The sequence below is a fragment of the Erpetoichthys calabaricus genome, chromosome 10, assembly GCF_900747795.2.
Source record: "Erpetoichthys calabaricus chromosome 10, fErpCal1.3, whole genome shotgun sequence".
NCBI classification, from domain to species: Eukaryota; Metazoa; Chordata; class Cladistia; order Polypteriformes; family Polypteridae; genus Erpetoichthys; species Erpetoichthys calabaricus.
In genome coordinates, this window is record NC_041403.2 from 33,417,150 (window position 1) to 33,432,665 (window position 15,516).

A 15,516-nucleotide genomic window follows, 5' to 3' on the forward strand; every position below is an offset into this window, starting at 1 on the left:
TCAAAATCCCAGTATTGTATTGGTGCCAAGCACAGGCACTCTGGCCTGAATAATGAATAAAAAAGCCAAGGTTAACACATTAATGATGCAAATGTACATGTAATGCACACCAGCATACTACTGTATCATTAAGTACACTCCCAGGGAATTTCAAATGAAAAAGGTGCGGCGTAATTTCATCACTGGATTAGCACTTGAAAATGCATAGCTATTTCATTTTCAGTTTGATCTTATTTGTTCTAATTAACATACTTAAGTCAACAAAATAACAATTTTATTTTCATGCATAATTTTCCACATTAAGCCATAACTCAAAGCTTTGAATAGATCACTATTAAGAACAAAAGAAGCAGGCACAAAAGTAATGAGTTTAATGATGGAGTTCAGGCTGTACTGAGAGAAAACCATATAACGTTACAAAGAGAATGTGCTAAGCCTACGTAGATTGTGACCTGGCATTTGATTCCAACTCAGGACACTTAGGATGGCATGGTGGTTGCATTACTGCCTTGTAACAGGAAGACCAGGTATCGCATCCCAGGTGCTCTCAGCTCCATTTTGCATGTTCTCTTCGTGTCCATGTGGGTTTCTTCCCACAGTCCAAAAATGTGCAGGTTAGGTGGACTGGTGATGTTAAATTGGTCCTAGTGTTCAGTGGTGTGGGAGTGTGTTTACTCTGCAATGGACTGGTGCCCCATCCTGCCTTGTGCCTAATGTTTGTTGGGATAGACTCTAGCAACCTCATGACCCTGCTCTAGATAAGTGGGTTTGTAAGATGGATGGATGAATGAATGAGCACTTATTGACTCACCTGCTTGTGGATCTCTTACATTATGTAAATTTGTGTTGGGTAGTTTAATAAAACGACCAAATCCTTCCATTTTTGGATCTCAACGTTGTAATGTATAGTTTGTAAGTAAAGAGAAGTTCATATAAGTCAAGTAAGGCCTACAGAAGACCATTTAAGGCTTTATATGTATGAGGAAGAATATTGAAATTAATCCTAAACTTAACTGGAAGCCATTGCAATGACTTAAGGACAGGAGTTATGTAGTCATACTTTCTAGTTCTAGTAACAATTCACTGAATTAATTAATTAACTGAAAGCTTCAAATAGAGTAAATTGAACAGTCAGTGGATAACAAATTGGTAGCAGTCAGTTCCAGCAGGAGTAAATGCATGAACGGATTTCTAAGTATCTTCCATATTGAGAAACTATGTTCATTTTTTTATATTTTAAGCTGAAAAAAGCAGGTTTAGAGAGTGATGTAATATGTGTTTGAAATGACAGACTGGGGTCAAATATGACTTGTAAGTGATGTGTTGATTTGATATTCTAGCATATTTAAACATTACAAAATAAAAAATCCACCTTTCCTAATGTCCAAATAAAGAACCCAGAATGTTTATCTATTGATATGAAGCTAACACACACTTTAGACACCTCTCACTTGGGAGTAGTCTTTCTTATGTGTTTAGAAAATAAGAAAAATGAACTAACATTGAGTGACGTTATCAAGTTATTATTATTATTAGTAGTAATAGTAGTAGTAGTATTAGTAGTGTGTGATGATGAAGCTTTTCAATTAAGTATTCATTTTGATGTGTCAGTAAAGAGAAGCCAGCAAATCTCTATTTCCCAGTTAATGCTTGAATTCATTTCACTGACAAAGGAAATTCATTGTGTTACAGAAATGTCTTGTTCATATTTTTCTTCTGTTTCAAAAAGGTACTTCAAACTGTATATATTATGAGAATGTAAATCCTTCAGCCTGTGTAGGTTTACTTATTCAAATATTACGATACTTGGAGTACCTCTTCATTCTTTTCCTATTGATAGTTTCTTATATAGCAGTGCAACTGGAAGTAACAATCTTGCATCGTTCTGTGAATAAAGAATTTGCCACCTTTTGTGCTTCTTTGCATATGTATTTAACAGTCAATGGTAGACCAGCTATTCATGTCATTTCTACTATTAGAGAAAGGTCACTAAGTTGTCCTTTTTAACATGAATAAGGTAAGATGATGAATGAGTAATGCATTATAACAGGTTTTTACGATGCAATATTTTTCCTGTGAACACTGCTGTTAAATGAGTCCATTAGTGTCCAACAGTTATGCAAGTTCTTTCCTAGTGTGGTCTGAGGATGATAAGGCCCCAAAACATGTGGCTAGGCAGGGCAGGTATCTGATGACATCACTAACAATTAGGGTATTAAGGTGCACTTGAGTCGAGATAAGTGAGGTCAGTTCATGATTTTTGGTTGAAATACCTCTTTGCACAAATTGATGAGGAGTTTATATTCTCAGTGACTAATTTTTATCTGTAAGGATGTATTCTTAGTACTCTAATGCTCATGCTATGTACTGTACACAGATAGATATTTGATTATATATAGTTAATATAGGTAAGCACAACTGTTATTACTGATAGCTTTCAATAGCTCACCCCAGCCTGTCACCTAATTTTACACTAAATTCTACAGTAAAATAGGCTCAGCTTGTTTATGAATGGCAAGATATAAGGCCATACAGTACATCTGTTCATTATGAATATAACAGATTTAACATAATAAATATGACATAGATATAAAAGCCTGAAACTGAGACTTCACAGAGTAGTCTTTTCTTTTTTTGTTATTAAGTTTCCCCTTCATTTCTTGTGATTTGTTTTAGTTTGAATTTTATTAATAGTTTGAAAATGAAGTTGCTTGTATCATATTTAATGCACCTTTGCTATGCCGGTATCTGTACTATCATGGAAAATTTGAACAAATGCATCTATACAATCCTCCATCTTTTTAAACTCTGACTGAAAACTCGCTTTTCTAATTCTGTCTCAAGATATCTAAGGTTGAACTTTTTGAAAGAAAATCGTATATTGTCGTGTTAGTTTCTATCACCAATACTGAAGGAAGATTCTTGAAGCCTGGCTGATCTCTTTTAAAAATGCTTCTGACTTGTATGTAATAAGTGAGATGGGTTGCTGAAATATTCAGTTTAACATTTAAATTGTCCAAAGGCCTATAGTGCTGTCCCGTAACAAGGAGTTTAGGTCCCAGGTGCTTTCTGCATGGTGTTTGCATGTTCTATTGACGTCTGTGTTGATTTCCACCCAAAATGCAAAAACGTGCAGGATAGGTGGAGTGGCGATGTTAAACTGGTGTGTGTGTGTGTAGAGTGTGTTCACCCTGCGATGGACTCACAATTTGTCCAGGGATTATTCTTGCAAAGCTTGCTGGGATAGGCTCCAGCATCCACCGCAACTCTGCTCAGGATAAGTGAGTTTGAAAATGGATGGATGGGTGAGTTAATATTAAAAAGATATAAACTATACCAGCTTGGTTAGCTATGGAAAAGAAATCTTGTTCCAGCTCCTCTGTGTATGGCATTGCTGACTACCATGAATTTAGCAGATAAATGAACACTCACACAGAATATCCACCCATCCATTATCCAACCCACTAACTACAGGGTCACGGGGGTCTGCTGGAGCCAATCCCAGCCAACACAGGGTGCAAGGCAGAGAACAAACCCCGGGCAAGACGCCAGCCCACCGCAGGGCACACACACACCAAGCACACACTAGGGACAATTTAGGATTGCCAATGCACCTAACGTGCATGTCTTTGGACTGTGGGAGGAAACCCACACAGACACGGGGAGAACATGCAAACTCCACGCAGGGAGGACCCAGGAAGCAAACCTGGGTCTCCTAACTGCGAGGCAGCAGTGCTACCCACAGCGCCACCATGCCGCCCCTCACAGAATATGACACCAGTATATTCAAGTCCATGACGTTCCTGTTCATTATGCCTGCATGTCAAAAATCACCTTTTTTAAATGCACGTTATTTTTTTCTTTTAGCTCTTTATACAATTTTTATATTAGGAATTTGTTGGTGTTCACATACCCCTTGGGGTTGAAGCGTAGGGTCAGCCATTGTAAAACAGACACTGGAAAAATTGCAGGTTAAGGGCCCAGCAGAGTAATATCTCTTTTTGGCTGTGACGGGGATTCGAACCAGCAACCTTCCAGATACCAGCACAGATCCTTAGCCTCAGAGCCACCACCCCACCCTAAATACATAATGTACAAAGTGTTCAATTTGTGGAATATTTCTGGAGTTGTTACCACTAGAGATTTTTAATTTTGGCCCCCATTAATGCTGTTCACATTGCACTGTTGCCTGTGTCTTCTCCATACGTAACAGTGGTCCACAGCCCCTTTTCTTAAGATGTCTGCAATTAGCCAAGTCAATCAGTGAGTCAATAAGGAACATTTAGCACTCTCTCTACTGCATATACACTAATATAAATAAAGGGTTTGCAATACCTCAATTTTTCTTCATATTTAATCAGCTAAAATGTAGTGAATGACCTGAAAAAGGTGAAAAGGTAGGCAGTAAACTGGCAAAGGTTTCAATTTATAGTTTTCTTTAACGAAAACTGAAAAAGAGATAACAGAATATTACAAATAGGCCTTCTTCAGGGAACAACTAATATTTTACAACCTACATATATTCTGCAGCAATTAAAGTAAATTAAGCCTTGCAAGTTGAAGCAAACAATTTGAACAGGTGTCCCAACATCTGTTGATTACTTAAAACCCTCTTTCTGTCTTAAAGCAGAGTTGGAACAGACTGTGTTACTACACACTTTACACCCTAGACATTTGTAAATCCCAGTGACAATGGCAAGAACATGACAATTGCCAAATGAAATGAGACGGAGTGTTGTTTCCCTTAGCAGTGTAGGCTTTCATGTATGGAAACTGCTTTGATAATTCCATCCATCCATTTTCCAACCCGCTGAATCTGAACACAAGGTCACAGGGGTCTGCTGGAGCCAATCCCAGCCAACACAGGGCACAAGGCAGGAACCAATCCTGGGCAGGGTGCCAACCCGCTGCAGGCTTTTTAATGATTCTTTGACTTAATTTTTACTTGCCATTGTTTATTTGTTCTATGCCATGATTTCATGAAGGAATAAGACATTAAACTGCATGCATTTTCATAAAAACATAATAATAGTAGTTAAAAGAACATGGACATCCGCTTTTAATACATAAAAACCCTTCTATCAGACACCCTAAACCTCATATATTCCCCTTTCCTGTGTGTGTTGATTCGAACTGTTAAATCTTGGCATGAAAGATTAATATTTAATTCACTAATTGTTGCTTTTAAAGTGTATGTCCTCAACCTAATGCCCTTTGGTGTGGCCAAAGTTTGCATTAATTACAGAAATTGTCATGCAAAAAAGCACCATTATAATCTTTACGAAAGTATTACTGATTATATGTTATATCTTGTCTGCAATGGAGTGCATACTTTGCACTCTAAAGTTTAGGAATCTTGTAATAAAATTATTGATTGTTTGTATCCCTTTTTTCCTTTTATAGGAACAGTACAGCTTTCTCTATGATATAATGGCTCAGACATTCCCTGCTCCCCAGAATGGAGATATTAAAGCAAGCCCTTGCAACGCAGAGGACAAAGTTGAAGTGGTCAATGAGCAAAAACAAGAAAAACCTGAAAATAAAACCAATTTAGAAAAAAAGCAATCAAACAACGAGCCTGCTTTAAATCAATCCAATGCCCATCCTTCAGCATCACCACCTCCCAAGGATGACGCTCCCAAAGAAACCGAAAACCCAGCCAATGGCCCCACCGTAACCTCAGAAGCTCAGTGATCTGACAATTCAAATTCACGTGCACACAGTGCACCAGCATGTTTGGGCTGCAATTCTCTGAACAACTCTACCCTTGGAGCAGCCAGTAGCAGATGCTGAGCGAGGGTGTGAATGTATTGTAATCTGTGTGATCTGTGCCATCGTCCAGTTCCACTTATGAGCCACACATCACAACTGGGAAGGGTTAGGTATGGAATGGCATGGCATGGGACATTTTCTTTCAGGTAACTTTTTTGCACTTCCCAAACGTGCTTCCTTTGTAACAAACTATTTTTTTTTCCTGTTTTTGCACATTTTAAAAGCTTTTCTTTCTAAAAAAAATATCAAAGAATAATCATGCTGACCATCATTGTTTTTTTTAATATAGTGCCAAATAAAATATTTTCTGTGTGATCCATGAAAACACAAGTTTCAAAAATTCGCAAATCTTTATGTGTGTTACAAAATTATTTTCGGTACTTAATGTGAGTAACAAACTGTTTCTACCAACATTTTTGAGCATTGTATATATAGGTTTAAATGTTTTATATGAAAATTACATTTTTTGTGTCACGGTATATGATAAAGTTGAAAATTGCTTGAATTGTAAATTATTGCAAAATTAGATTTACAAAAGTCGGTGTTTAGTGAGAAGCAAACGAGTATATGAAGGATGGACTTTCTTTTACCTGAGTATGAACTGCCAAATTTTAAAGTCTTCAATAAACATTACTTTAAAAATTGAATTGAATGAATACATTGATTTGATAGATACTGTAAATATGAAGGGCACTATAAAATAGATAGATAGATAGATAGATAGATAGATAGATAGATAGATAGATAGATAGATAGATAGAGTCATGGCCTTTCATAATTATCTATCTATCTACAGTCATGGCCGAAATTATCTGCACCCCTGGAATTTTCCCAGAAAATGCACCATTTCTCCCAGAAAATTGTTGCAATTCCAAATGTTTTGGTATACACGTATTTATTTCCTTTATGTGCATTGGAACAACACAAAAAAACAGAGAAAAAAAGCCAAATCTGACATCATGTCACACAGAACTCCAAAACCGGGCTGGACAAAATTATTGGCACCCTCAACTTAATATTTGGTTGTACGCCCTTTGGAAAAAATAACTGAAATCAAGTGCTTCCTATAACCATCAACAAGCTTGTTACACCTCTCGACTGGAACTTCCAACCACTCTTCTTTTGCAAACTTCTCAAAGTCTCTCAGATTTGAAGGGCGCCTTCTCCAAACAGCAATTTTGAGATCTCTCCATAAGTGTTCAATCGGATTTAGATTCGGACTCATTGCTGGCCACTTCAGAACTCTCCAGCGCTTTGTCTTCAACCATTTCTGGGTGCTTTTAGAGGTATGTTTGGAGTCATTGTCCTGTTGCAACACCCATGACCTCTGACGCAGACCCAGCTTTCTGACACTGGGCCCTACATTGCGCCCCAATATCTTTTGGTAGTCTTCAGATTTCATGATGCCTTGCACACAATCATGGCATCAAGTGGCAGAGGCAGCAAAACATCCCCAAAACATCTTAGAACCTCCACCATGTTTGACTGTAGGTACTGTGTTCTTTTCTTCGTAGGCCTCATTCCATTTTCTGTAAAAAGTAGAATGATGAGCTTTACCAAAAAGCTCTGCCTTGGTCTCATCTGTCCACAAGACGTTCGCCCAGAAGGATTTTGGCTTCCTCAAGTACATTTTGGCAAACTGCAGTGTGGCTTTTTTATGTTTCTGTGTCAGCAGTGGGGTCCTCCTGGCTCTCCTGCCATAGCGTTTCATTTCATTCAGATGTTGACGGATAGTTCGAGCTGACACTGTTGCACCCTGAGTCTTCAGAACAGCTTGAATATGTTTTGAAGTTGATTGGGGTTGTTTATCCACCGTTCGGACTATCCTTCATTGCAGTCTTTTATGAATTTTTTGCTTCCGTCCACGTCCAGGGAGATTAGCTACAGTGCCATGTGTTGTGAACTTCTTGATTATGTTGCACACAGTGGACAAAGGCACATGAAGATCTCTGGAGATGGACTTGTAGCCTTGAGAGTGTTGATATTTTTCCACAATTTTTGTTCTCAAGTCCTCAGACAATTCTCTGCTCTTCTTTCTGTTCTCCATGCTTAGTGTGGCACACTCAGACACACAACAGAAAGGTAGAGTCAAGTTTTCTTCATTTTAACTGACTTCAGGTGTGATTGCTATATTGCCAGCACCTGTTTCTTGCCACAGGTGAGTTCAAACGAGCATCATATGCTTGAAATAAAACAATTTACTGGTACCCACAATTTTGAAAAGGTGCCAATAATTTTGTCCAGCCCGGTTTTGGAGTTCAGTGTGACATGATGTCAGATTTGGCCTTTTTTTCTGGTTTTTTTGTGTTGTTCCAATGCACATAAAGGAAATAAACAGGTGTATACCAAAACATTTGTAATTGCAATAATTTTCTGGGAGAAATGGTGCATTTTCTGGGAAATTTCCAGAGGTGCCGATAATTTTGCCATGACTGTAGATAGATAGATAATTATGAAAGGCACTATATAAAAGATAGATAAACAAGTGTGTCTGAACCATATCACTGTAATTCAATTGGTCATTTTTTACTGATAAATGTGCCTTCAGTGCTCTAAATGTGCCCCACAATGAACCGGTGGACCCGTCCAGAGGTGTCTCTGCCTATACTTAGCACAGTCAGGACAGGTTCTGGCTACCGTGACCACGACTTGGACGTGCATGTGTTGAATACGGAGATGCAGACTTCTGCCCTTGTAAGTATGGTTCAAGTGTTCTCAATATAATAAGTAATTACAGTAGATGATGCATAAGTATTATTACAATGTTTGTGTTGCGTTACTTGATGCAGACATTTGTCTGGTGAAAAACAAAAGGGAAGGTGTTACGAGGCCGGCTGAAAACCTGCAAACTGTGCTGAAATCAGAGCGAGTCAAATAAGTGATAAGTGATTGGGAAGCTCTGAGTGTGTATGTGTGATTCATTAACCATAAATTTGCAAATATAAAACTTGTCAAGCACCTGGAAAGTAACTTTTTAGGAGACATCACACTGGCGATGAGGATGGTAACAAATGGAAAACTAAAACACATCTGACCTAGATATAATAATAATAATAATAATAATAATTAATTCATTACATTTATATAGCGCTTTTCTCAGTACTCAAGATATGCACAATTAGTTGCAGTATGTAGAACATCTGAAAGCTGAGTTTGAAGCTAATGATATTGGTAAAGACAAACAAAAGAGCTCACGTTTTTCTTTTTTTTTCAAAAAGTCCATCAGAGTTTTGTCTGTCTGAACTTTTAGATAATTGGAATAACCTTGATGCCAACTCGTAATTCAGAGCTTTTAATTTCATTTGAAGGTGTGTTCTTTTGAGCAGACACTTTCATTATGTGTAAGTGAGCTGCCGAGGCTGAGAGAATTTAGTGAGTTTGGCAACAGTGTTGGTTGACTTCAGATAGATGTGTAGAATAAATAATGAGCATGTTGAAAGATGGCCACTTTCTGAATCATGCCTGATCTCTAAAAGGTGCAACAGACTTACCGAGGTCAATGGCGACTATGGGTATGACAGAACTCCAGTTGCAGTCAGAAACAGAAAATCATGTGCAAAAACTCCATTACCTTCTGTTAGCCAGCAGTGCCTGGTAATGGAAAAAAGTTATTGCTGTGAACTAAATCATGTCACAGCTACTCGAAGTTAAGGTGCAGTTAGCCATTCATGCTGAATGTGACAGTGCTGCGGCAGAACTCCCAGGGAAACAGCAATTCAGAGACAAAAGGTGAGTGGAGTCCATTAACTTGAGAAGGGGAAGGAAGGGGAGATGGAACACAACTACTCTGTAAAGGTCAGGGACTTAAAGTGAGGCGTTACAAAGTGGACACAAGTGCAGAAAATGGGGATGGAAGAGTAACTTTACTGAATGAGGAAAACCTCAGGACAGCACAATAAATCTGATAACATATAAGTGTAGAATACTACTGGAGCTCAGCATCAGATACTGGAAGAGGTGTGCAGGAGAGAAGCCAGAAAGCTGGCTGCAGTACACTAATGGGTAGATTTGCCATTTTTTTTGCCCATCAATCCACACTTTATATCCCATAATGTCAAAGTGAAAACATATTTTCAGAAAGATTTGCACATTTTTTAAAAATTAAAAGCCAAAATCTCTCTTTCATGTAAGTATTCAAACTCTTGGGATGGGAATCTACAGTGGGTACGGAAAGTATTCAGACCCCCTTCAATTTCCACACATACCTCAGTGCAAGACACATGACAGCCCGCATGGAGTTTGCTAAAAGACACCTGAAGGACTCTGAGATGGTGAGAAATAAGATTCTCTGGTCTGATGAGACCAAGATAGAACTTTTTGGCCTTAATTCTAAGCGGTATGTGTGGAGACAACCAGGCACTGCTCATCACTTTTCCAATACAGTCCCCACAGTGAAGCATGGCGGTGGCAACATCATGCTGTTCGGGTGTTTTTAAGCTGCAGGGACAGGACGACTGGTTGCAATCGAGGGAAAGATGAATGCGGCCAAGTACAGGGATATCCTGGACAAAAACCTTCTCCAGAGTGCTAAGGACCTCAGACTGGGCCGAAGGTTTACCTTCCAACAAGACAGTGACCCTAAGCACACAGCTAAAATAACGAAGGAGTGGCTTCACAACAACTCTGTGACTGTTCTTGAATGGCCCAGCCAGAGCCCTGACTTAAACCCAATTGAGCATCTCTGGAGAGACCTAAAAATGGCTGTCCACCAACGTTTACCATCCAACCTGACAGAACAGGAGAGGATCTGCAAGGAGGAATGGCAGAGGATCCCCAAATCCAGGTGTGAAAAACTTGTTGCATCTTTCCCAAGAAGACATATGGCTGTATTAGCTCAAAAGGGTGCTTCTACTAAATACTGAGCAAAGGGTCTGAATACTTAGGACCATGTGATATTTCAGTTTTTCTTTTTTAATAAATCTGCAACAATTTCAAAAATTCTTTTTTTTGTCTGTCAATATGGGGTGCTGTGTGTACATTAATGAGGGAAAAAATTAATTTAAATGATTTTAGCAAATGGCTGCAATATAACAAAGAGTGAAAAATTGAAGGGGGTCTGAATACTTTCCGTACCCACTGTATATATATATATATACATTACATAGTATATATATATATATATATTACATCTTGCCTGAAGAAGGGGCCTGAGTTGCCTCGAAAGCTTGCATATTGTAATCTTTCTAGTTAGCCAATAAAAGGTGTCATTTTGCTTGGCTTTTCTCTCTCTCTCTCTCTCTCTATATATATATATATATATATATATATAAGCCAAATACCACTGACTCACTCGTCACGAAATCTCCCGAACCATGAGGACTTGGGACTTGAATTTTGGAATGTAGGTTACCCTTGGCCTATAGGTGCTCTCAAAAAAGAAACGGTTTTAAAAATGCTATGATCCAAGCCCGTTCTGTCTGTATGTCTGTCCGCTTTTCACGAGAGAATTACTTAATGGATTTAGATCTGGTTGTTTTCTATAATTTGCTTGAACTTTCCGGTTGATTTTGCAACTTCTCTCATCGCGCTAAGTACCACAGTTTGCTTGCGGTACCCGATGTATTTATACAAATCCAAGAGAGTGACGGGGGGCGGGGCCTTCCTCATTCACTCGCCAGCCTCTGTTCGAGTTGGTCTATGTCTCGCCATGTGTTGGAGTGCACCTTGCCTCCGCTTAGCTAGCGATACCTGTTTGTTCAATCATCTACAGATTGTTAAGGGGGGAGTAACGTTTTACGTTTTTGAGAGAGAGATCAGAGCCCCATGTGTTTCAGAGGGTAGCTGCTGATTGCCAGAGATATCACGGCCATGTGCTTTTCTCCCCACGTGGGGACAGCTCTCCCGTCAGAGCTGAACACGATCAGATACAGTGCCAACGTCTATTGGTTTTTAAAGTTTGTCCTGTTTCATTACTACCACGGGGTACAGCTAGTCTATACGTATAATAAAGTGTGCAAAACGCAAGGGGGTATGAATACTTTACAAATCCACTGTAAATACAGTAAATTTATTTTATTATTGGAAAAACATATTCTGAAGGGATTAGGCACCCCAGTGGGAGCAACTGCAAACATATACTGTATGTGAAGGCAAATGCTAAGCCATGATATATCAAAGCCACACCTTCCATAAGCTTTGACGGTCAGATTTACAGTAAATGGAATTCAAAACGCCTTATTCAGCTCCAAAGGAGGATTTTTTTCTTTCGTGAAAATCCTTGGGTACGCGGTTGCTTATGGAGTCCCAAATGAGGCACATTAGCTGTATTGTGAGAGAGAGTCAGTTACGGCACTACGGCCATGTGGCGCGTTTCCCCGAGGGTGATCTGGCTCGTAAGATCCTCATTGTTGGGGACTAAAATAGCTGGACCAGGCCAAGGGGTCGCCCACGTCACACCCGGCTGCGGCAGCTAGAGGGTCATTTCCAGAGTGTGTGACTGGACTGTGTGTCTGCCTGGGGGGTTGCCAACCGGGATCCCGATCTGTTTCATCATGTGGTGGGTGTGGCAACGTGCTGTACCAGTGCATGCCCCCAACTTGACTTGACTTGACTTATTCAGCTCACTCAGCATGGGCTGCTCAAATCGAGAGCCAATAAATAAGGATATGTGGGGACAACATAGTCACAATAAAGCAAATTTCCAAATTGGACAATGACTGGGACTATGACTCAGGCGCCACCGTGAGTGGCAGTCTTTCCAGCAGCTTTACCTTTCTACCTTTATATCTATTTAGCTCACTGTCGGGCAACCGGTGCGCCCGAATTTTCTATGGGCGCCGCGAAAACTTTTGTAAAATATTTAAAATTGTTAGTGTTTTTGAACTTTTGGAAGCTCTTATCTCTGTGAGCAAGGTTTTTCAACACTTACGGAAATGAAGTCTAAGAAACGCGAGAGACTTCAAATGATCGACAAGGAAATGCACGTCGTCTTTCGAAAATTGTATCCTCGTATCAATCTCATATGTGCTGAAAAACTATCTCAACGTTCACATTAATTAAGTTTAAGATTTATCCTTTGATTCCTTTATTAATAAAATGTCTTTCAAACTTGTAAAATGGACTGTTTTTCTTGGCGATTGTCCATAGATTGTGTCGTCACGACTTTATTTATGGGCAGTCCCTCAGGTGCGCCGCGAAAGAAAATTTTTGGACTCGAAAAAGGTTGCCTTTCGCTGATTTAACTGATCATTCCTACCACTTTCTTTTATGCGGACTCGTTCCCTGGACACTTTGTACTACTGTTTTACTACTTGGAGATGGATTTTTACACGCAGAGACTCGTCTATTCAAGTAGTCAATTTCAAGCGCTGAGAACAAATGCCCGCACCGGTGTGGTTTGCTATTTACCTGACGAGGTAAGAAGGCGGTGTCATGGCAGCAGAGCCGGTGCTAAGATAAAAGGCGAGGCGGCTTGTGAGAAAGTGGCGTTACAAACCTTCGGTGCCTTCTGTGATCCTGGGAAATGTGAACTCGCTACCAAATAAGATCGACGAACTGGCCACGCTGGTGAAAAAGGGTTCTATTCAATAAGGGCGCGCACAAAAAGGCGACCTTCAAAAGGGCGACCTCAATTGAGCGCCGAATAAATGTGCGCGCAGGTCAGCCTATTCCAAAGCCAAGGAAGACCTACAGAGACACTTCGGAGCGAATTAAATTAATTGTCCTTGATTATGCTAATAGACCACATCTCAAATATCTACGTGGCATTGCACATAATCTACAGTTTCAAGTGTAACTTGCTTTCACCTTTTTATACATTCAGTCATTGCCTTAATCTAATTTTCTGTAATTTTGAAAACAACGAAATATAGAGAGCTTTAGAAGTAGTTCGTTAGAAGTTCATGCATTAATTAATTGGATGTTTTAATATTCTTGCTTTCACCTTTTTATACGTTCAATCATTGCCTTTATCTAATAAATTTTCTGTAATAATTTTGTTGCGTTTGCCTTTATTCGCTGCACCCAATTGACGTCACCCTTTTGAAGCACTCCTTTATTTATGTGTGCAGTTATTTGGCGCTCAATTGAGGTCGCCCTTTTGAAGATCGCTTTTATTTATGTGCGCTTTTATTCGCCGCGCCCAATTGAGGTCGCCCTTTTGAAGGTCGCCTTTTTGTGCGTGCCCTTATTGACGGATACCAAAAATGTCAGGACCTACAGAGAAGGTTCTATCTATCTATCTATCTATCTATCTATCTATCTATCTATCTATCTATCTATCTATCTATCTATCTATCTATCTACTACTCTACTCCTCTGCAGGAGGAAAATACTCATAATAATAATAGTAATACTAACTTTTTGTTCAGACCAAGGAAAACCCAATAAGACATGGGAGACATTCAAGCGTCACAAGGATAATAACAGGACGCAGAGGACAAAGTAAATCCATGATGCAGCAGTGCTGATCTATCTATCTATCTATCTATCTATCTATCTATCTATCTATCTATCTATCTATCTATCTATCTATCTATCTATCTATCTATCTATCTATCTATCTATCTATCTATAAGAAATGTTGATTTTGTAGAGGTTTTAAGTTGAGGGGAGAAGTCAACAAAACTAGAGACGCTTAAAGCCTATCATCCTATCACAATGGTAGAGGTCTGTACTGCTATAATAGGCTGCATTTTGGGGTTTTCTAAGCTCCTGGTGTATTTCAGCACACTATGGATAATTTATTACAAGCTATCCCACCAGCAGTGGTGAAAATGAACGATGTTTTAGTGACAGGAAGTAATGATGCCAGTCATCTTCAGTACTCAGGGCAGTTGGGAACCTTTACAGGTGAGGTAAATGTGCAGTCATAGTGCCCTTATTCACTTACTTGCCCTACAAAATGGATCATAAAGGGATTCATTCAGACTTTAGGTAAAGTAATGACTGTCAGAAATGCCTGTAGGCCCACCGGTCAAACACAGCTGAGAGCTTTATTAGGTGTGCCACATTACTATCAAAGATTCTTACCAAATATCTCCACTATTTTGTAAAGTATACATGTGCTTTGAGGAAGAGGGCTACTTGGAAATGAGACAAGGCTGAAGAGGAAGGTTTTGAGGCTTTGATAACACTTCTTTTGCCATGTGAGGCTTCACCATGCAGGATTGGGGCAATTTTGTCCTACCTATGCCTACTGTAGGTGACTCAGAAACCCCAATTAGACACACATGAGGATCAGTGACAAGCACAGGAAGAGACTCCATGAAAACATCATCTGCCTTAAGAGACAGCACAAGGACCTGCCCGGGACATGTTGTGAGAAATCATAAACCCTTTACTTGGACTGTTGGGAGAGAAAGCGGACAGTTCAGATAAACTGGGAAGTGTTTCAAGGCATAGTACCTGTTGGCTGATGCAGAGAAGCTAGCAAGGTAAAATAAGGATTTGACCACCTGCCATATTAACACATTGCTATATGTGTACTTGTGTGTATTTAATTTTATTTTCACACAAGGATTCCATGTGACGTTATGGGTTCCATTACCTTTTGGGAGCTTTTGAACCCGACACCGTTGGTAATGTCACCGGATGAGCTGATCAGTGAAGACACAATGAAGCAAGGGGATGGTGCAAAGGTGCTTTAATTTAAAACAGCAAAAACAACAACAGGGTTCCAAATAAATAGTGCAGTGTATCAAAAAGTCTTTAAATAAATAATCCATTAAAAACCAAGTGAAAAACGTGGAGTTAAAATAATTCCAGTAAAGAATGAGGTTAAAATATAGCTGGCTGGAAGCAGTC

The 15,516-nt window shown here is 39.4% G+C and overlaps 1 protein-coding gene across 6 annotated transcripts in view; it reads left to right on the forward strand.

Annotated features, from left to right (window-relative positions):
- ptprc (protein tyrosine phosphatase receptor type C) overlaps positions 1-6,419 on the forward strand; it is a 162,806-nt gene extending 156,387 nt beyond the window's left edge. For all 6 annotated transcript variants that reach the window (XM_051932885.1, XM_051932886.1, XM_051932887.1 and 3 more), the window contains one exon: positions 5,404-6,419. In XM_051932885.1, coding sequence (XP_051788845.1) covers positions 5,404-5,694 — 291 coding nt within the window. In that variant the 3' untranslated portion in view covers positions 5,695-6,419. The remainder of the gene's footprint in view (positions 1-5,403) is intronic.
- Positions 6,420-15,516: the final 9,097 nt, after the last annotated feature.